The sequence below is a fragment of the Oreochromis niloticus genome, linkage group LG12, assembly GCF_001858045.2.
Source record: "Oreochromis niloticus isolate F11D_XX linkage group LG12, O_niloticus_UMD_NMBU, whole genome shotgun sequence".
Classification (NCBI taxonomy): Eukaryota; Metazoa; Chordata; class Actinopteri; order Cichliformes; family Cichlidae; genus Oreochromis; species Oreochromis niloticus.
In genome coordinates, this window is record NC_031977.2 from 6,558,576 (window position 1) to 6,580,138 (window position 21,563).

The window sequence follows — 21,563 nt, forward strand, 5'->3', positions numbered from 1 at the left end:
AGGACGGTGGCGCGGTGGTTAGCTCTGCTGCCTCACAGCACAAAGGTCCTGAGTTTGACTCCACCAACTGGCGCGGGCTTTTCTGTGTGGAGTTGGCATGTTCTCCCCATGTTTGCACAGGTTCTCTCTGGGTGCTATGGCTTCCTCCCACAGACATGCATTTAGTGGGGTTAGGCCATAGGAGTGACTGGTTGTCTGTCTCTCACCCTGCCTTTTGCCCTATGACTACTGGGATATGCTCCAGGTGCACAAAGGGTGGATGACAGTAAAACACTTATCTGGTTGTCTGTTTTGTATTAGACTGATTTATGTGTTTCATTGTGTCACCCACTGGATGTTTGGTTAATTGCTCATGTTTAAAACCTTCTCCCAACATTCCAGTTATCTTACCTTTGATGATCTTAGGGAGTCAAGTATATCTCATCTATTACCAAGTAGCCTGAAAACAAGAAGCAGACTACATTACCTCAGAAGTAGTGGATAAACTGCACTTCTAAATTGAAAAACAAATTACTACTAAACCTTAGCTCCCATTTTCTTCCATGGTCATTGACGTGCTTACACATGGTACCAGCTGACTGATCACAACACTATAGTACTGTGAAAAAAGTCTCAAGCCAAACGACATTTCTTTAGATTTTACAAGGAAAATGGGAAATAGGTGCAGAAATGTATTGAATCATGTACAAACATGCTTGAAAATACAGTATGGAAAGCAGATTTTTGCAAAACTTGAAAGTGAATATTTGGTACAAGCCTGAAAAATCTTCGGCAGCTTTCTTGTCATTTCTGTAAGAGGTGTTTGGGAACAATTCTTCAGGATTCATCAAGGACATTCAATTCAGCTTTATTTATATAGTGCCAAATGATAAAGACAGTCGCCTTAAGGCCATTTATACTGTCAGGTAAAGACCGTACAACAATAAAAAAAAGGCCGAGAGATTCAGAACTTTTCTGCCTTTTGTTCCATTCTCTGTCAGGATGATCCCACGCTGCTTCAGCAATGTCTATCCAGGTGTGCTTTTACTGCTTTGGCAGTGATCATATTCATGCTAAAGAATGGTGTTGTTGGCAGTCAGATGGTTTCCAGATGTGACATGGTGGTTCAAAATCTGACCCAGTACTTCTGTCTTCATAATTCCATCAATTGTGTTAGATCGCCAACACCACTGAGCCTCTACTGTGTTTTACAGATGGCTGTAGAACTCACTGTCCCTCTATCTCAGCCTCCTCTGTACATACTGATGACAAACCAAAAATTTCAGAATTGGATTCATCACTCAAGACCTCTTGCGACTGACTTTTGTTCTTGTGTAACTTCCTCATGCTTTCCTCTCTGTTTCCCTTCATTAAGAATGGCTTCCTAACAGCAAACCTTTCACTGAGACCATTTCTGATGAGACTTATATCTTATCAAGATGCCAAGTTTTTAGCTGACATCTTTTTGAGAATCACCGTGTTGGTGTACAAACACTATTTTATGCCTGTCAGACTGTCTTTGGTGTTCAAGTGAAGAAATTGGAACAAATTATGTGGTTTTGTAACAAGCTAGTAACAAAATACAGAAAGACACATTTTAAAATTGATTCTTTGCTAAGTTGTCTGTTATGTGTAGATAAAGCTTATTGTTGTGTCTACACATAACAACACTCCATCACTGAGTTAGGTGCCTTTTCTTTCTTTCCCTTTTTCCTTTATATTGAATGATTCATAGCTCAGTGTGAAGGGGCATAATACGCATACAGACACAAAATGTCTCTAATAAAATGTCAGGTACAATGACTAGACTGAAAGTTGGTGAAAAATCAGCAAATATCCAAAGAAACCCTTTGGGAGACCTTCGGAAAGCCTGAAGAACTGTTGGACAAGACTACTTTTAAAAGAATGACTTTTAAAGAAAAGACGAGAAAGCGAGACAGAGTTGAGTCAGTGGTGGTGAGAGTTAAAAAGACCGCACATCCCCCTGAAATCTGCACCTTTGTTTATGTCACGCAGGGCTTTGAACCTCACCCGGGGCTAGAACATTACATTTCCACTCAACACACATTATCCAGGTAATAAAACGCGACAGAGCTCTGGTACCGAGCACTAACCGGATAATTGTCCCTCTGTGTTAGAAAGATAACCGCCTTACCTGAGTCAGAGCATCTCAAGTTGCACAGCAGACACACCGTGTTTAACGTGTGACATCATCACCATCATCACGTATACACAGCAGGCTTTTAGCTGTCTGGCCCCGAAGAGGAAACTGAGGTACAGCGAGCCTGTTTTATCAAGTGTGTGTGTGTGTGTGTGTGTGTGTGTGTGAGTGTGTGTGTGTGTGTGTGTGTGTGTGTGAGTGAGAGAGAGAGAGAGAGAGAGAGACTCACTTGACCGGAGCAGAGCGAGAGTAAAGAGCAGATCTCATCTGTGTGAAGTGCCAAAAGCAGGAGTCTTCTTTCTTTCAGTGGAGACACGTCGATCAGAGCTCGACAGTGTGTTTTTATTATTGAGCTGCGCTTTAAAGTCAACTTAAAAAACAGAAGAAGAAAAAAAAAAGTGAAGTGCAGCTGGACGGAAAATTTAAGGCGTGAATTGAAGAAGTTGGTCGCTCAGTGGGAAGTGAAAACCGTCATTTGCGTGATATTTTTAAGTCGACTTTTTCTGTCGCCTCGTTTCATCAAGTGTTTGTGGATATCAAAACTTTGCCATTCCCATGTGTAGGAGAGGAAGCCTGAGGAGAGAAAGGTAAGCCGTGTGCACCGACTGATTACATCCTGCGCAGACTTCACGTGTTGCGTTTTCACTGGCAGTGCTTTCAGTTTTCCCACTAAGATGAACACGTGAATGAACATTTTCATGTAACAGTCGTATTTTGGTTTAGTGCCCACGGCAAGATAAGAAACAGGTGAGGTTTCTGTGGAAACTGCTGTCTAGTGGGTGTTTGCATACTGTGGGTTTTCTCAGAGGCTTGCAGGAAAAAAGTCTGCTGATAGTGAATCCATAAAGTCCCCGGTGAGCTTATTATAACACGGCCTGTTGAACACTTAACCTAATAAATGAAATACTTCATCTCTTAAACCTGTATTGCGACCTGGGCTGCCTCTGCAACCGGAAGACTCGAGATTCAGTAATAAAACAACTGTAGTGCCGTAATTAGTTTATGTTGCACATAAATAATGCAGCTTTTCTTGTCCTCACAATCAATTACATCATGTTAAAAGCAAAAAAAAGGACATAAAAAGCAAAAACAAACAAACAAAGCATTACCATCACAGCATCAGGTACCCCTGTTGTCCTGCAATCATTGTTTTTATGACACCTAATCTGAATAATTGAATATACTTTGAAATATGGGTATCTAAAGTGCAATATATGAAATGATAACAGCACTGCTGGCGCTGTGGTCCCTCTATAAAAGTGTCAAATGTTGCACATGCTTAAATTAATTTGTTTTTAACAAGTCTCCTCCCTAAGGTGTAGTAGCATGTACATGTTAGACTGGAGGATGTTGATTCATAAACTATGTTACATAAACTGGTGACAGTGGTCACAGAACAGTGTGACATCATCTGTGAAGTCAAAGATGTTACCTAGCAACTGGAGACCTTGTCAAATGGGAACACCACTCATTCAAAGTACCCCAGACAGTGCACTTGCTCAGGGCCTGAGCTGCACAGCCACCAGGTCTGAAGTAGAAAGAATAAACGTTTGTCTTCATGTGAAGAACACACATACAGAGATTCCTTGATTTATTAGCGAGATTGCCACAACAGGGGTCACTGTGCACAGCTGCTTTCTGCCCCTGGGGTCTTCATGTGAGTTACTGTGGCCATGAGTCAAGTACAGACACAAAGACAGAGTCAAGTGGACTGTGTCACACAACAGTGACCACTGTACTTTACTCATCTTTTGTGATTTGTTACAGGCTCTTACTTGATGTAGGGCACATATTAAGTTCAATGTGTGTTTAGTTTCGTCATAAACTGGGTGTTATTTAAGACTGGTTTCATAAGTAGACATCAGTTAACTGTCACTGTTTAGACCAGTAGGCCTGTTTTCAACACTTACCACAAAATATCCATAACTTTTTTCCAACCATTCATCTAGAAATGTTTCCATTTTTTTTTTCAGCAGTTGTGTGTCCATAAGATTTCAATCATTAGTTTTTATCTTTAGCTTTCATTTATCCAGTTCTACACGACTCTAAGCTATCCATTTAAGTATTTATCTACTATGTTTAATTTAACAACTATGAGCTGCTTCAACCGCGTACCCACTCTTGTCTTTAGCTTTAGCAATTTCACCTGTAATATCCAAATGTTTAGTTACTACTTTTATCCAATACCATTATCCAGTTTACAGCTAGCTGCTAATTCCAGCTAACGGGTATTTATTCATAATTGCAATGCCCTATTTTCACTAATTTATCCATCTGTTTTAGGCTACTTTAAATCCCCCTTATCCAGTAGCTTACTCTTAGCTATCAATATCTTTTGAACTATATCTTCCACCTAAGCTAATGCTTTAAGCTAACACTCATTTTGTTTGAAGGGTGTCTCTCCCTTTTTGTCTTTACTTTTTACATTTTCAGCTCTAAGTCATTACAAATTGTGATGCCAAAAATGGCATATAGCTAACAATGACATTGCCTTGATAACAAATCAGTCAGACTTGAAAATCCATTTTTTTAGCTAATTGTTTTAACCCAGTTGTTAATTTTTTGACACACTTTCACCATAAAATCTACTGTTCAAGCCCAGATTTCAATATATTCTTTAATCAGACTGTAATTTTGATCAATGTTCCCTGCTTCTCAATATGCTATGGTGCTTCAGTGCAAAAGAGTCAACACAGCTGCTCAGATATAGTAAGGCGACTCACTGTGCTTGCAGCAGTATTAGCACTTTGTATGGCCAGCATAGCGAGAGCCTGCGGTGACAGGAAGCTTCAGTTTTAATTTTCTCTTGTGCAGTGGTAAAGGGCGATGATGTGCTGTGGTTTATTGTTGGTGTGCTGCATTGGCTGATTTCTTCTTTATCTTCGCAGTACAAACATACTAATAAATATCAATATTTGTCCAGATTTCATCCCTCAAAGTGGCTGCTGTGAACTAAAGCTTGCACCCTAACCCTGTCTCGCTATTACTCCCTGGAGTTTCTCTGATGTGTCTCATAATTTTATTTTAGGACAGCTTGTTACTGTGTGGCAAGCATGGGAGAATCACTGGTGCAGTTTTAAGAAATTCATGATTTCCTTTCTTGTCCTTTGGGATTATTACTGTGAAGTACTGATACAAAAAAAACTCGAATTCTAGTTGCACACCAACATCTCTTAAAACAGCAGCAGTTAAAACTTTATTTATAAGTCCTTTGGAATTAAAAGGATATCTCCCGATGACATGCAAACGTGGAATAACAGTTCTTTAGTATTAATGTAAATGGCTCATCTAACCCTGAGGGAAAAGCATGACTGGGAGAGCAAAGACCTTTGTGTTCCATCACAGCTGGTATCTTTGAAAACTCAGTCTAACCTTCACAAACATCCCCTCAGAGGGAATTCAGCAGCACAAAAACAGTGGCTATTTGTAAGCTCAGTGAGCTGCGTGCTGACGGCTCAAAGCTATCAAGGCATCTAACTAAAGTCTGACTGAGAATAGACCAGAAGCCGTATCAAACTTCCAAGAATTGTGCTACAATTCCTTTTTTCCCCTCTCGCCACAATATTTCACCCAAAAAATGTTTACAAAGGTGTTTGCTCTTATCTGCTGTTGTACTGCAGAGTTGTAATACTGCTCGTATGAAGCGTACTTCTTTTTTGACAGCTTTTTTATCATATTGACAGCAAAACTCAACTGTATTTAAAACTGCAAGTCACGGAAAAGAGAAAAACATGCTCTAAACTCATGCTTACATGCATTAAACGCAACACTTTACCAACACGCTTGCAGACACAGTTCCATACTAATGTGTTTCCACCCATTTAAACTTATAGAAAAGGAGATTTTAAATATGAATTTACCATTTCCCATCATCCCCCTTATTCTCTTTTGGACCATTTTTCAATAACTTGTACTTCTTGTAAAAGGTTTAATTTTCTTTGATTGGGGTTCGGTTTTATCCACCTTTTTGTTATTTGTTTAAATCTTTTTTCTCAAGATTCTGATCGTATCATTCCCACCTCAGACGAGGTCAATGAGAGATTTTGTGAGTATAAAATATTTTACCTTTAAAAACAAACCTTGTGAAAATAATTTCCTTTATGACACACATCAAACAGCCCTTTGATTCACCGTGTTGCATCATTTAATGTGACTTGAACCAAAAAAGCCATCTGCTATCTACAAATGTAAACATGCATAAATAAAAAAATATGTATGTAATTCAAATGGATTTCAATACACTGTACTCAGCATTAAGACTTTAATCCTATTTGATCATTAGAAGTAATTTCTGAGGTCAAAAACTGTATTTGTTTATCAAAGAAATTTCCAAATTCCAAAATAAGGAATTGGTAGTTTGAAGATCAGATTACATTACGTGTGTTCATTTCCTTTGTGGGTTATTTCTGTTCCCTGTTCATCTTCCCCTTTTATCATTATTTTACCTTTTGTTGCATCTTAATAATACTTTGCAAAAGAGGGTGAATGTTGAAGTATGAAGCTTAACTTTTTCTTCTTCTTTTTCTCTGGTTTTTCCCTCTTTTGTTTTTGTGTGTGTGTGTGTGTGTGTGTATTCGCCGTTGCCTGGGTCGGTAAAAACAAACCTAATATTGTAATATTACTTTTTAATCATATTTGGAGAAATTGCTATCGAAGAATTGATCATTTATACACATATAATCACATATAATATTATAGGCCCAACTCTGCAGTAACCCCTAACTCTCACTTCACATGCATTCATTCCATTTACTGTCATTAAAAGTATTGATTTATAGATCGTTTAAAACTGCATCTCAAATAATTCCCAGTAATATTTGTTTGATCAGATGTGACTGACAAAGCTTTCGATATTAACTAAGATGAACAGTACATTCTGTTTTTTATTTTCTAAATCCTGTTTGGTCAATAAAAGCACAAGTAATACATTTATTTTTGATCTTATCTGTTTTGAATTGCCTGAAAGACAGCAGCTACAAAACCCACTACGATACTCTGAGTGTGACTCATCTCTCAACGCGCACATTTTGCGGTCACAGTGTTTCCTTTTATTTTTAGCGCTCACAGAAATGAGAGAATCGCATTTTAGCTGTTGTAGAATACTGTACAGCATGCATTATAAAACTGGACACATAGGATTTTCACTGCAGCAGAACCTTTTGTCCTGATCCTCCTGTAACAAATAACAGTAAATATCTAACAGCTACATTTACCAGCATGTAGCATTTACACTGTGCAGCGCAGCTACTGGAATCAACATTAACATGTCCACATGCTTTGTAGAGTTGAGGCTTTGCAGTATAGTACAGCCAGCCTTTTAGATGACCATCTACAGTTATGTTAAGGTCATAGTTAACTGTTATAACTGTGAAAGGTGATTTTTACTGTAATATTAATGCACATTTCCAAAATAAGCTGCTGCATGGACGTGCCTCAGACGACAGCAGGCTGAAGGCCAATACAGCATCACACCTCTGAACTTTCTGTTGTATGTGATCACAACTGTTGCAGAAGTAATCCATAAAACAGGTTCACGTTGAGTTCAGTGCCCATTTTTCTTGAATTATCACAAGATAAGATCGCATTTCTTATTTTTCCCTGTTTTTTTTTACTAGTTGAAAATCTTTATCTACCACAGGAGTCAAGGTCTGCTGTTCTTGGCTACACAAATGCTGGAAATCACATCGCAAATCCGCGACAATCAAAGTCTAAACAAAACATAACTGATATAAACTTCAAAATTGAGGGTCTGAACTTAAACATCAGAAACTGTCACAAGTCTGTGCTTGTCAGAGCAAATCTGACTTATGTTGTAGTATTGTAGTATAACATCGGATTTTAGCAGAGTATAAATGATTCAAACTGCATTTTGACAGCAGTTTGTTGCAACGTGGAGCCGTGTATGCTCATGCTGATGGAGGCTACACAAGTTGCTCTCCCACTGCCCTCCTGCAGGGTCAGAAAGGCTGTTTATAGAAGACATCAGGAACTAAAAGTCTCACACAACTGAACAGTGACATTGCATTTTTTTTTGCAGTGTAATGTGGCTTTATGAAAGGTGTCTGTGGTTTTTTTAAAGCTGCTGATGCTTGTGGAAATATTGTGACTATATATAAGTGTACCCTATAACTCCCATATAAGTGTACTTCACAACTGATAAGAAGGAACCTGTATTGTGTTTGTAGATCTTTCAAATGCAAACGGGGTGCCTCGCTTTATACCTAATACAAAGTCCCATATTCACTTCCTCTACTGTAGGAGCATTTCTTCTTTTTCACTTTTGAACCTTTTTTTGTTATTTCCGACAGAGCGATGTCACTGTGATGTCCGTCGCTGGCATCATCTCAGCCTTTCAAGGAGCTCGTGGGAAAAGGACGCCGAGGGGAAGGAGCTGAGGGAGAGGACAGCAGAAGAGCTTTTTTATGAGGACAGGATGGAGGTGACTGCATCCTGCATGCGGAGTTAGGAGTGATGATAGCTCCATGTGATTCATTTTTCTTTTTCAGCATTTTTAGCTGAGCAGGTGTGAAGGAGTCCCTGTTTTGTGGAATCTAGTGGCTGTTTCTCTGGAGGTGGCAAGGCTGAGTTCAGCAGCTGCTAGGCTGCAGCTATGGACGTTGAGGTGAGATTTCCTCCCCCCGCATCAGTGACCTCTTTGCCGTTTGCCTCATCATGCCGGACATCTTCTACATCACCCTGGAGCTGCTGATTGCCCTCTTCTCAGTGCTGGGAAATGTGTTGGTCTGCTGGGCCGTGGCCCTCAACAGTAACCTGCAGAGCATCACCAACTTCTTTGTGGTGTCGCTGGCTGTGGCCGACATCGCCGTGGGCGTCCTGGCCATTCCCTTTGCCATCGTCATCAGCACCGGGTTCTGCTCCAACTTCTATGGCTGCCTGTTTATTGCGTGCTTTGTGCTGGTTCTCACACAGAGCTCCATCTTTAGTCTGCTGGCTATCGCTATGGATCGCTACATTGCAATCAAGATACCACTCAGGTCAGTAACCATGAGGACAAGTGGATCATTTATCATTTATTGGTGCAAAATTAATGAGTTAATAGAATGAGTGAAATCCTTTATAACTGCATTATTATGTGTGTTAATACGGCACCAATAAACAGTTGATTAGCATTAGTAAAACAGCTGATTACTACTTATAAACCATTTTTCAACATGTCAAAGCACAGAAAGAAATGAAGATCAGATTTGGAAAACAAAATAGGAACATTTTAAGTTTCTAAATCAGAGGGAAAACATTTCAAATAAGCTTCCCTTTCTTACTTTGGTCCAATGTGTTTTTTTAATCAGAGGCAGCAGAATTTTCACGATGACGCCCAATGTTTCATTTCATTTCTGTCGGTTAAAACATTTGACATTTGAACCAGATAATCCTTGGCTGAATAAGACTGTCCAGGAACAGCGTCTCCCGCAGGGCAAATTCCCCCTGGAGCAATCAAACAAATACCGCTCTAATTGCTTATACAGACTGTGTAAGCCTCTTTTGTAAACTTACTTTTATTATTGTAATGTAAAAATAACAACAAAAACCTCCAAACACAGTCAGATGTTGCTTTAACATTCAGATTTGCCAACGACGGTGCATCTGCAGACCTGACAGGCTAAACCAGTGACAGTGATGCTGTGACCTCATCGTTACCGCACTGCTGCGCCGGTCAGACGTCTCGCCCTTTAGGGCTCGAACAGACTCCTCCTCCTGCCGAACATACGTACGTGAGGGCTCTTCTGCGTTGTGTTTGTGCATCCCTAAAGAGGAGGGGGGGGGCTTGTTTTTGCAGTACTAACCTTTGCACTTTAACATCTGAAGAATGTGATAGAAACAAGCCAAACGTCTCAGCTGCTCTCCCACACTGCGCTACAGGCGAACCTAAAATAGGCTCCTTCCTTTGAGGAGTCCTGAAAGACTCTGTTTGTTTATTCTTGTCTCTTGTAGTTCCGGGATGAGAGTTGCTTCCACGGAACGATTGCATAAGCAAATTATAAATCAGCGGCGTACTTTCGTATACAGTAATAATTAATTCAAACAAGTGACGGAAGCTTTCTTATGAGGTTTATAGAGGTCATTGTGGCAGAGGGAAACAAACCTTTATCTCTGGGTTCTCAGAAGCTGAAAGACAGCTGAAGCTTGACACGTGTATTGTCTCCCTGTCCAGGTACAACAGCTTGGTGACAGGACAGCGGGCTCGAGGCATCATTGCCATATGCTGGATTCTATCCATCATCATCGGTTTGACCCCCATGATGGGCTGGCATCTTGGGAAGTCGAAAAACGTCACCAACGAAACCAACAGCAGCCCCTGCCAGCCGGGCATGATGAAGTGCCTGTTTGAGAAGGTTGTCGACATGGAGTACATGGTCTACTTCAACTTTTTTGCTTGTGTGCTGATCCCCTTGCTGCTAATGTTGGCCATCTACCTGTGTATCTTCATGGCAGCTCGCCACCAGCTCATGCTGATTGAAGTAAAAGCGTCTCATGGGGAAAAGTCCCGCTCCGTCCTGCAGAAAGAGGTCCAGGCTGCCAAGTCTCTGGCCATCATTGTGGGCCTGTTTGCGGTCTGCTGGCTGCCTTTACATATCATTAACTGCTTCACCTTCTTCTGTCCTAAGTGTGTTCGTCCTCCTCCCTTGGTTTTGTATGTGGCCATTATCCTATCCCATGCCAACTCTGTGGTCAACCCCTTCATCTACGCCTACCGCATCCGAGAGTTCCGGCACACCTTCCGTAGGATTATTAGGCGGCACATCCTGGGGAAGCGGGAGGTGTTTGAGAGTGGTGGGAGTCAGCGGAACTCTACTCACAACAGCATCACGGACTCCATCAGGCTCAAAGCAAATGGCCTCAGCTTTGACCTTTTCACAGAGCACAGCAGCAGTACCTGTGAGAACCCCTGCCGCTGTCCTGCTCACATCTCCCCTGTAGAGGATGGTCTGGCGACAGTGTCTCACCCGCCTCTGTCCGTCGTTATCGCCCACTGCCCCAAAGTGGGGACGTGTCCACTGCAAGCCCTCAGGCAGACTCAGCTCCCGGCGGGGCACGACTGCTCTGAACCAGAGATCCTGGAGGAAAACTGCAAACAGAACTTCGCCTCAGCACAGGTTGCACTGCTGTTCAACAACCAGGACAGGAGGAGCTGCTGTAGTGAGCTAGATAAAGTGCACTGATCTATGCGCCGCAGGGATCATTCGCTAATTCCTCGCAGTTAGTTGTGAATGTCAGCTCAGGATCACCATGAATCCCTAATTTCCAGTGGGAGCACTGTAAACAGATGACAGACAATGAATGTCACTCACTGAGATAAATGAAACAGGACTGAAAACTGTCTCTACTATTTAAATACAGTGACATGTAAATTTAATTCAGAATAAGTCTCAAAGGCACCGCTATTGTTACCGGGAGGCTACGTCTTATCAACCTACATGGCCGGGGATGGTTTGTAGTGTGCAGCCACTTCACAAGTTGTTCTGTGGAAATTTCAACACCATCCACGAATGTTTTTACTTCCTCTTTGCAAACAGCTGAAATACAGTAAAAATGCAGGCAGTTGATAGACGGGTCTATATGGAATAGGACCATTTATTGTAGCCGTGTCAGGATAGCCACCTTTATTTAACCATAGTGTGCCATTTCAGGTCTGAATGTGATGCGTCTTTAAATTATTACATTTATTTTCTTTCTTTCAGGGATTTGAACATAAACACAACATACTCTGCTCTCTTCACTTGTAATTTCCACATTTTTGGTAGAGATTAACAGACATAACCGCATTCCAGATGAATGTTTCAGACCATTTGCTGTTTCCTAATGGACTAAAAACAGAAGGACAGTGCAGGCTGGTTTGTGGTTGTGAGAATATCTGTTAAATGCTTCACATTTTCTAAAGCAAAGACCAGTAATTTGGCAATCTAATGCTGTAATGTGACCTTTTATTTTTGTTCATACATTTGTGATAATGACGCTTTAATGTATGCTTATTTAAGTTAAATTCAGATGACACAATTGACACAGTTTGATGAATAATGGGAAATTATTTGGAGATGTCCATTACTGCCCTCTATGTTTTCAAAAGTAGATTGGCACCAAGTGCTGTCTTTAAATAAATCCTTTCACATTTTTAATGTGTGCTTGCTGTGTATACATTTTTGCAATGGCTACAATATAATCCCCGTCTTTATTCAGGAGCTGCAGGAACACTTCCAGACATCCCACTGGCTTTTCAGCAGACAGGCTCGTGATTTGGTCATTCTGAGAAATGGTGGATTAAACTGTCATAATTTCTTGGCGTTTCTTTATTTTTACAGTTGTTGTCAGAACAGCTCTTGCGGCCTTTTCCTTGATAAAGATTTCACAGCCAAAAAAGATCTCCTGTGTCCTTTGCTCTGCTTGTGGGGCAAAGGACACAGGAGATCTTTTGAGCTGGAAATCTTGTTTGCTCAGGTGGATCACTTCATCTCAAATAAGCAAATTGTCTTTTTTTTTTTGTTGTTTTTTTTGCATTATAGCGCCGTGAAACTTTAGCTTCATACAATAAATACTTTTCTAGATGTGGTTCTTTTTAATGATGGTCCACAGACGCACTTTCAAGACATTGTTTTGCACTGAACTCTGAGGCAGTGATTGAATGTGAATGTCTCAAAACAATAAGATAAAAGCCTCAATTTTTTATTTGTCGTTCTTACTATCAAATTGAATCAGGTTCTGTAATTTTTAAAAGATACACCATAAAAGGTTACAACAATGATTGTTAAATTGTGTAAAAAAAAGTCCAGTATTTCTGCACAGTCCCACATTTGAGCGCACAGTAATAAAAAAAGTCACAATGCAAGAGACAACTAGTGACAATTTTTGAATACAATACAGTTGAATTTCACAACACTGCAAAATAAAGTCAGTAGAATACTTTTGAACATTAAATATCATTAAATAACTCATATGGCGAGCTCAGCTAACATTGGATGAAAAAACAATGAAAAAAACACAGTTTTAGATGTATTTTGTAAGATGTAATTTTAGTTTTAGATGCATGTATATATATATATATATATAGATATATAGATATATATGTATATATATCTATCTATCTATATACACACATATGTATGTATCCACGTTAACTCGCTAACGAGATTTGCCATGTTAATGTGGTTATGGCGTTAACGTCATTTTAACGAGATTAATGCTGACAGCACTTATATATATATGTATATACTGTATATCCTGTTTAAGCTAAGCTAACTGGTTGCTCAAGTATCACTGAACTAATTACTAAAATAAAGAAATTGACATTAAAATATCAAGTTAGTAAACAGGTATTTAAATCAAGTTTATTTAATACCAAATCACTTGGTTTTAAATGAACTTTACAGTCAAACATACTTTCTGGTCTTGTCCTTAGCAGCTAGCCTAGCTTAACAAGAAAGACAAAAAGAAAGAATGAGGAAGGAAAGGAGAAAGGAGCGCAGCCAGGCTGACTCAACAAAATCCAAGAGCTCAATGGGGTATGACAGGTATCAGCAGTGATTGTCAACTGTACTGTTACCAATGTTCCCTCTAAGCTGCACACGTGCACGGTCTCTGCGCACAGAAAATCTGCGTTGCGCACAAAAAAAAAATCTAACCTGAATTGAAATTAAAATTAAAACTTTAACAATTCTGTTTTGCAGTGTTAGTCAGTAAGTGACTGGCTGCTCCTGTATGGGATTAGAACGATGCCACCTTATCCTATAGTCCAGCCAATAATGCGATTCATATTCGTATATACGCAGCTAATCAACGTGGTTGACAGGCTATGACAGCGTCCTTATGTGCCGACACCGGTGTTTTAGCTAGCAAAACGGCGTGGCTGATGTGGAGTGAAGCCACATTAATGACAACGTGTACAACCATTGGAGATGTGAGCAGGACAGACGGAACAATTGACGGAAAAAGTGTGGACTTTATACCAGTTTTTAAATTGTGTTGATAGGCCACGTAAAACCAGACTTATGATAAAAAAATATGCAATGTTTGGTTTTCTTCCTGAATACTATCGTTGTTTATATTTACTGCGGGAAGAAACGGTAAAAACTACGTTTTATAAGAAAAAAGGCTCGAAAGCACTCTCCGCCTGTGAGCAAAAACAAACCCCCCCTCCCCTATCCCTTTCCTATTCGTCCAAAAAAGTACCATGTCGACCAATCAAAAAATGAAATGGCAACGTGGCATCTAGTTGTTAAGAAACGGGGGGAAGTTTTAGGAGTGACGGAGGTGTTCTGAGATGTGAGAGATTTGAGACGTTTAGCGCAAATCTTGTGTAGTTAGTGTGTAGTTAGTGTGTAGTGTAGTCAATAGTTTTGTTGTGTGTGTCAGAACAATGAGGCGGCTGCTGAATGTTACAGGTGTTACAGGAGTGATACCTCCTGTTGTCAGGCCTGCAGGTATCAGGCTGTTGTTCTCCTTTATCTCATAGTGGACAGAAATTATTTTTTCGAGTGGCACAAATAATTTGTGTGGCATCAGATTTGATGCAGAACACCTGATTGTTCTGTAAATAGTTTGAAATGTTTATTTTAAAATGCATTGGCTGCATTAAAAAAAAAAGCTGCAAAAAACTTTGTTGTTTGCCAAACTGAGTTACTTCTTCAAAAAAGTAACTATATAATTAATTGCCCAGCATTGGTCATTATATACTATATTTTGCAGACAGAGTTACAGGACTCTCCCAGACCACAGACTCATAATACAAGTCAGAGCTTTATGAAAAAAAAGAAAAAAGAAAAAAAAAAGAAAGTTGTGTTTTCGAAATTGGAGTTCAAGTTATTTTTACTTCCAATAGTGTTAACATACTACACAGGTCAATGACTAGATTGTTTTTACATTTTCATTGTAAATGGGCTAAAACAGTTAATTAAAAGTAGTCTAACATAAATGTAAATGCTGTAATTTGATTTGATTTTAATAAACCATGTAACTTGGATGGATTAGATGCTGGCGTGACCACAGTGCACACGTCTGATGTCGCTCACAGTGGCCCAAGGGACCGCTCAGGGAGTTTGTGTGTTCGCTCAGACACATGAAAAATTAGAGGGAACATTGTCTGTTACTGTACTGGTTTGCCCGCACAAAAAATCATTTTCACAAAATGATGTTTATTATTGAGTACTGCCTACTAGATAAAGAGAAAGTCAGATGATGTTGATAAAATAGTAATAAATATGGCAGCAGAACATCATTCATTAATCAATTTATTGCATTAAAATTGATTTTAATTCAAGTTAATTCTTTCAAATCCAAGATCACTCTCAGCCTACTGTGTTTATTTCTAAACTGACAGCTGCATATTAAGCTCAGAAACATTATACTACAGCCTAGTAATGGGGAAATGGAAATGACTTTTGCTTCTGGGCAGATCCAAGTTATTTTTGGACAGGTATTGAACAGGTATCATTGTTGTGTGTTCTAGTAGCTTTTCTGCATCAGCAAATGAATGAACTCAAACCTAAAGCTGAGGCATGACAAGTAGCAGCTGAAAGTAGCTAGTACGAAAAGATTTTTATAAAATACTAATTACAGAGGCTTTAAGGAATCAGTCATTCATGTGGCAGATTGAGTTACAGAGACTCCACGTTGCTTTTGATTGAGTGTAGTAGTCTCTGTAATGTAACTATACACCAAAAATGAACAGATGATAGAACTTAACTTTTATTGATGTTGGCTGTTTATTTGAATTTTGTTATTTTAAACTTCTATCCTTCCTCTGTGGTACCAAAATGAAATCTCGGTGTGTGTGTCTTTATAAGTCAGTTACTGTAAGTGCAAATGGTGTTGGGTTCCAGTCTGTGGCGGGAAACAATAAAGCCAGCTCTTTTTTTCCAATACTGACATCTCTGCCCAAGCAGCTGTAAAGTCCAGAGTGCCGGTCTCACTGTGTGTGGAGACTCCATGGATACAAGCAGACACAGTCCCTTGTTCATCCTTTTAAAAGACTCAAGCTTTGTGAGCGAGGAGAGGTGGATGCAAATGAGGGAACATGCGTGTGTGTGTGCGTGTTTAACTCTCTCAGGGCTGTGGATGTGTGAAAAAGTGCAGACCACAGCACTAAAGTGCTTTTATTGTTCCACTTTGTGCCCAGTTCAGTCTTCTTCTACCTCTAGTATCACTGGAGCTTAACTGCTCTCAGGAGTCTGGACCTGAAAATGTTTGTGACTGTCTTGTTTGGAGGTTAGTAAAGTTGCTTGGCATGTTAATACTCTGCATGCAGGCTTAAAGGTTTGCAGGCATGCAGGTTTTTTTTTTTTTTGCACCTTACAGAATTTGTTCCAAATTTTTTGTGAATGCATGTGCATGACTTCTTAGCAGAGGGCAGGATGGAAATGTTCAATCTCAACTGTAAGCTGATAAACTTCCTCCATCATTTGAAAGAGAGGGCCGGTGTGGACTCCAAAGGTACTGGACTGAAATGCTGGATCATTTTAAATTGTTCATATACAAATTCTAAAAGCAACAAAATTCTTCCTGCAGATTGTGTGGACCTGATGGACAGCAGTGGTAAAGTGATGAACCTGGCAGCTAAGCAGCACAGTTTGGCTCTGGCCAGCAGTGTGCTGGTAGCCAGACAGTACTACGTCCTCCTGCGAGTCTGCCGTGAGTCCGTCTGGTCCATCCATCAGCAGGACTTCAGAGGAACAAACACCCAGATTATAAAAGCATTTTCAAAACCTAATCATGTTATCAGTGTCTGGTCTAAATAATTAGATTCCAAATATATTGATGTAATGATGATTAAGTGGCAGGACAAACTAATTCTGGTGCTTTCAGGGGTATCGTGAATGAAATGCATGTTGCCCTCCTAATTTTTTGAAAGCTGACTGTAAAGTATGATTTTACCTGTGTTTGAAAGCATGCCCGTGACTTCTTGTGCTCCCTCAGGAGATCATGAGGCTGGAGGTCAGAAATATGTCTCCCTTCAGAACAACAACAGTCAAAGTCATCCTGAATTAACAGGTAACAATAAAACAATATTAATGATAAGAATAACATCGGGGCTGTGGAAGTGGCTCTCTGAGGCCTCCTGCTGGACAAACCCATTCCTGCCATTGTGAAAATGCTACAAAACAAACATAAAGTTACCTCATGAGGTTTGTCATTGCTTGTGTTGTAGAACTGCTGAGGAGGCTGACTGACAAAGAGCCAGACAGAAAGACTAGAAAGAGACGGACGCCTCAGAGCAAAAACATCTCTGCAAACAGCAAGAGCCACTAAATTTAACACTGTCTATACGTATAAATCTGAATACTTTGCTATATTTCTATTTTAACTGAGCTAAAGTGGATGATTTCTTTTTAGTTAATAATAGTCAATATTGAAGAAGTTCAATAGAATAAGTTACATTTTGAGATTTTGTATTTCTGCATTAAATTGTTACTGTAACCAGAATGTCACAGAGAGGTAAATCAGAAGTACGAGCTGCTGTGTATTTTCCTAGTTTCTTGTGTTTCTAAGCATTTTCCTTTTCCTCATGTCTTTTGTGGCTTCCTGCCTGTCTGTGTGAGTTCCTTTTTGTCCGTCTTTCAGTGACTTTCTGATATATTTTGAGCACTGTTTCCTTGTGTGGGTTGCTATTTTCTTGACTTCCTGCCTTTGTTCTCTTCCCACCCTGCTTATTGTCAGATTTCGCTCACCTGCACCTTATATTCTCCATATTGTGTTTTTAGTCTGAATCCTTTCCCACAGTTCTTCCTCCCTCTTTTTCTGCATTTTGCCTTTTGGATTTTTTAAAATTTGAACCTCTTGGATTAAACTTTTGCTACTTTCTGCAAGTTAGTGTTAATCGTTTGGTGCGCTAACCACCTGCAAATATAAAAGAGTGTGAATACAAAAGGAAATCAAACAGAATTAATGTTCTTAATGAATTATTGATGCAAAATTGTCTCATGTTTTTCTTTACCAGAAATCTAACTGCGGTGTATTGCAGTCTGCACACTCCCCGTTAATACTGCACTGCCAAAGAATTAATGATGATGTGACTGGATTTGCCTGCATTGAAGACTTGCTTGCTGTTTTCATTAGGAAAACTCAAGGGAACAAAAGAAATTGAACTAAACTGATTTTCAGTCATGCACACAGCTGCGGGAACGTGTTAGATGGTAGGGTTGCTTCCACAGGATGTGGAAGGTGCTCTCAGCATAAATATAAAAAAGATCTATATAAATATTTAAGCGTAAATGTACAATGCATGTTTTCATCTGTGATTATGGTCCTTAAAATAAGTATAGAACAGTCTAATTAAAAACAATATTTATCCATGAAAGGATGTCTTGCTAATTAAAAAACGTTGTACCCTGTTTTCCTGCTGTGCGTTGCCTTTACCATCCACTAGGGGGTGCTGCAGTTCTCTCAGCAACCCTACTTCCCAAGTGTTGTCCTAGCTTTTTGGGAGCCTGTGCCTTTCTGAAAGCTGGAAGGTGCTGATGCCAGCCCAAACTGAACTTTACTCATCTTCAGGAGATCCTCGATGTTTATGAAGGCTGTTAGGTAGCAGTTTTCACAATGTAGTAGCAACTGATGGTGGAGCTAACTCATAGGATTGACTCCCCCTGGTGCTCACTACCAATACCATTGGACCAGACACCTATTACATTGTTCTGAACTGCTAAAACACTAGACTCCATTCTCTAAGACAAATTCTTAGTGGCCTAAACGTATTTTTCGAATCAAACACTCTTTTGGCCAAACCTTAAACACGGTTCAGGTACTTAGACACAATTTGCAAAACTCATACTCTTTTTTTCAAAACCTTAAATATATTCTTAGTTAAACACATTTCACATGTGTGTTGCAAAACTGTAAACACTGGCAGCAAAATGTGAACACAACTTCTACACAGCTGTCATCTTTTACACACAGCAACTCACAACTGAACACACGTTTCTAATGATGTGATCAGTATGTGCGAGTGTAACCTGTAACCAGCGACTCTTCCAGTACAATTCTAGGCCCATAGGCCTACTGTTACTGTTGGCTAGGTTGTTGCAGATGGTACTCTTGCAGTACTGTAGACTATATTGTAATAAACATATATCTGGAGTGCATATAGTGTAAATACACTATCTCATAAGCAGTAGCGGTTTTAGATACGGGCGACACGGGCGGTTGCCCGGGCGGCATCGTGATGGGGGCGGCATCACGGGCATCGGCAAAAAAAGAAAAAGAACGATCGTACTCATGCCTCCCCTACGGCAGCCAGCACATATTGGGAATGGCACAGGCATCGATCGGTTTTCTATCGCCCATTTGCTGGGAGTAAGGGCGCCCTCCGTTTGCGAGGTGCGCCTGCTGCTTGCGGCGCAGAGAGGAGAGGGCGGGGCGGCGGGGGATTCTCTGGCTGACTGGAGCGGCATCTAATAACCAACTAGCAAAATAAAACAAAATAACAAACACGAAAACACCAGACATTATGATACAGACTTATAATTTGCACCGATGTTTTTTCAAAATTCTATACACGAAAAGTGAGCGCGAGAGCCCTCGGTGCGCCTGCTCGCTGCTGAAGTCAAAGTAAACTTTATTGTCATCTCCGCTACATACAGTCCAGTATATAGAGAGACGAGACGACGAGGCTCCAGTTACAGCAGTGCAAGTAAACAAACAATAAATATAAGAAGAGTAAGAAAATAAATATACACTTTAGGACTCGGGGTAAAGGGATCAATGACAATTCAAAATTTACAGTTTGATGATTTAAAGTCTCACACACAACCAGTCGAAAGGGGAGGAGCCCCGGCTGCTTCCAAATCGAGCACATTTCATTCCTAATGTTGTAAATCCAAGTCTGTTATGTATTCATGATTTGAATCCTGGGTTGTGTGAAATCTCAGAAATGCACCCTAGACAAAGTGAATCTGTGAACTAAGGTGTAGGTCTATTAGGTTATGTTGTGGTGATCCTCGGGTTGAAGGATGGGTGTTCATACTGGAGTGCAAAATTAAAACCAATGGAAGATGGACAAGAAAAGTTCAAAGCCATCAGGTGCTCAGTTTAGAAAAAATAGAAAAGAAGAGGAGAAACGAGCAAAAGATACAGGTAAGCAGATGTGTCATTGGATAATGGCAGGTCATCCTGAAACAGTCAGAATCAGAATACTTTATTAATCCCTAAGGAAATTATGTGTGTTACAGCTGCTCCAAGAAGAAATGGTAAAAATAGTAACACTAACAGATTAAACTCCAAACAATACATTATGTTACAGATTTTAATATTAATTAGTCATTGTCAGTTGTTGATTTGTCCTGTTCTCATTGTATGAAGAATTATGATGTCTGTTTGGTAGCCGTTTGCATACTATGCATACTCTCTCTGTCTTCATATGTGTGTGTGGAACACAGTTTTATGTTAATGTACGATCCTTAATATGTTTTGTGTGTGTGTGTGTGTGTGTGTGTGGTGGAGGGGGGGCGCCAGAGGGAGTGTTCGCCCAGGGCGCCAAACAGGCTAGGACCGCCACTGAGAGCATGTATAAAAAGGGTGTAAGTGTATTAGATGGAGGAGTTGTACAGGGAGATGGCCACAGGCAGGAATGATTTCCTGTGTCGTTCAGTGGTGCTTTTTGGTAATCTCAGTCTCTCACTGAACGTGCTCCTGTGAGTAGCCAGCAGAAATGGGTAATGCGTTACTGTAATCCGATTACTTTTTTCAAGTAACGAGTAGGGTAAGGGATTACTATTGCAAAAAAGGTAATTAGATTACTGTTACTAAAACCGTGATTTTTTTGCGAGAGTGTCTCATGACAATGATGTAAGTGAGTGCGACGTTCGTGGCAACAGCTGTGTGCAGATCAACAATGGATAATATATGGAGTGTGGGAGAAATTCACAAACAAACTCGCGGATTCTTCCACTGATGGCTGCGGCACACCTGCACCAGGGCAAACATCCGCCTGCTATACAGGTGAAAATAGAGCAACAGGACCGCTGAGTCTTTGATTTTATTTATTTTCTGTTGTGTTTCACTTGCATTTATTTGAAAGAGTGAGTGTAAGCACAAAAAAATATTTTATTTTATGTGCTGGAATGTGCAGAAAATAGGTTTAAATGTTAAACAAATTTCTTCCAGTCAGAGAATGTTGCATATAATTTAATTTTTGCTTGATGTATAAAGTTAAAAGATTAAAACTAATAAAACAAGTTTTAAAAAGAGACTTTTCCATTTGATTAAATTTTGTATGATGGATTATGCAGAAAAAGTAGAATTGGGCTGAAAGATCTATTGCTTTATTACCTATTCAGGTTGTAAATTGTGTTTTTAAAAAGTAACTAAGTAACTTAGTAATTAATTACTTTTGAAAATAAGTAACCAGTAAAGTAACGGGATTACTTTTGGGGGGAAGTAATCAGTAATTAGTTAATGATTACTTTTTTCAAGTAACTTGACC

At 39.8% G+C, this 21,563-nt stretch overlaps 2 protein-coding genes across 3 annotated transcripts; both read left to right on the plus strand.

Annotated features, from left to right (window-relative positions):
* The first annotated feature begins 2,361 nt into the window (after window positions 1-2,361).
* On the plus strand, window positions 2,362-12,699 carry adora2aa (adenosine A2a receptor a). The gene is made up of 3 exons (XM_003448556.5): window positions 2,362-2,727; window positions 8,449-9,135; window positions 10,311-12,699. Exons 2-3 carry the CDS (start codon window positions 8,813-8,815, stop codon window positions 11,317-11,319), a joined length of 1,332 nt encoding a protein of 443 aa, XP_003448604.1. The 5' UTR covers window positions 2,362-2,727; window positions 8,449-8,812; the 3' UTR covers window positions 11,320-12,699.
* Window positions 12,700-13,514: 815 nt separating this feature from the next.
* c8h22orf15 (chromosome 8 C22orf15 homolog) lies at window positions 13,515-18,179 on the plus strand. Of its 2 annotated transcripts, none has more exons than XM_025896923.1 (5): window positions 13,515-13,653; window positions 16,490-16,579; window positions 16,655-16,777; window positions 17,063-17,137; window positions 17,295-18,179. In XM_025896923.1, the coding sequence occupies exons 2-5, from the start codon at window positions 16,501-16,503 to the stop codon at window positions 17,393-17,395; spliced, it is 378 nt and encodes a 125-aa protein (XP_025752708.1). In that variant the 5' UTR covers window positions 13,515-13,653; window positions 16,490-16,500; the 3' UTR covers window positions 17,396-18,179. The 2 variants fall into 2 exon arrangements, with proteins under 2 accessions (XP_025752708.1, XP_005473017.1); XM_005472960.4 differs by lacking the exon at window positions 13,515-13,653 and adding an exon at window positions 15,978-16,354 and having other exon boundaries at window positions 17,295-18,177.
* The last annotated feature ends 3,384 nt before the right edge of the window (window positions 18,180-21,563 follow it).

Excerpts from the sequence above, each read along its gene's own strand:
- c8h22orf15 (XM_005472960.4), top strand. The coding sequence starts at position 16,330 with ATGTTTGTGACTGTCTTGTTTGGAG. Across the intron at positions 16,355-16,489 it reads TGTGACTGTCTTGTTTGGAG|CAGAGGGCAGGATGGAAATG; the intron begins GTTAGTAAAGTT and ends ATGACTTCTTAG. Across the intron at positions 17,138-17,294 it reads AAGTCATCCTGAATTAACAG|AACTGCTGAGGAGGCTGACT; the intron begins GTAACAATAAAA and ends CTTGTGTTGTAG.
- adora2aa (XM_003448556.5), top strand. The coding sequence starts at position 8,813 with ATGCCGGACATCTTCTACATCACCCTGGAGCTGCTGATTGCCCTCTTC. Across the intron at positions 9,136-10,310 it reads GCAATCAAGATACCACTCAG|GTACAACAGCTTGGTGACAG; the intron begins GTCAGTAACCAT and ends CTCCCTGTCCAG.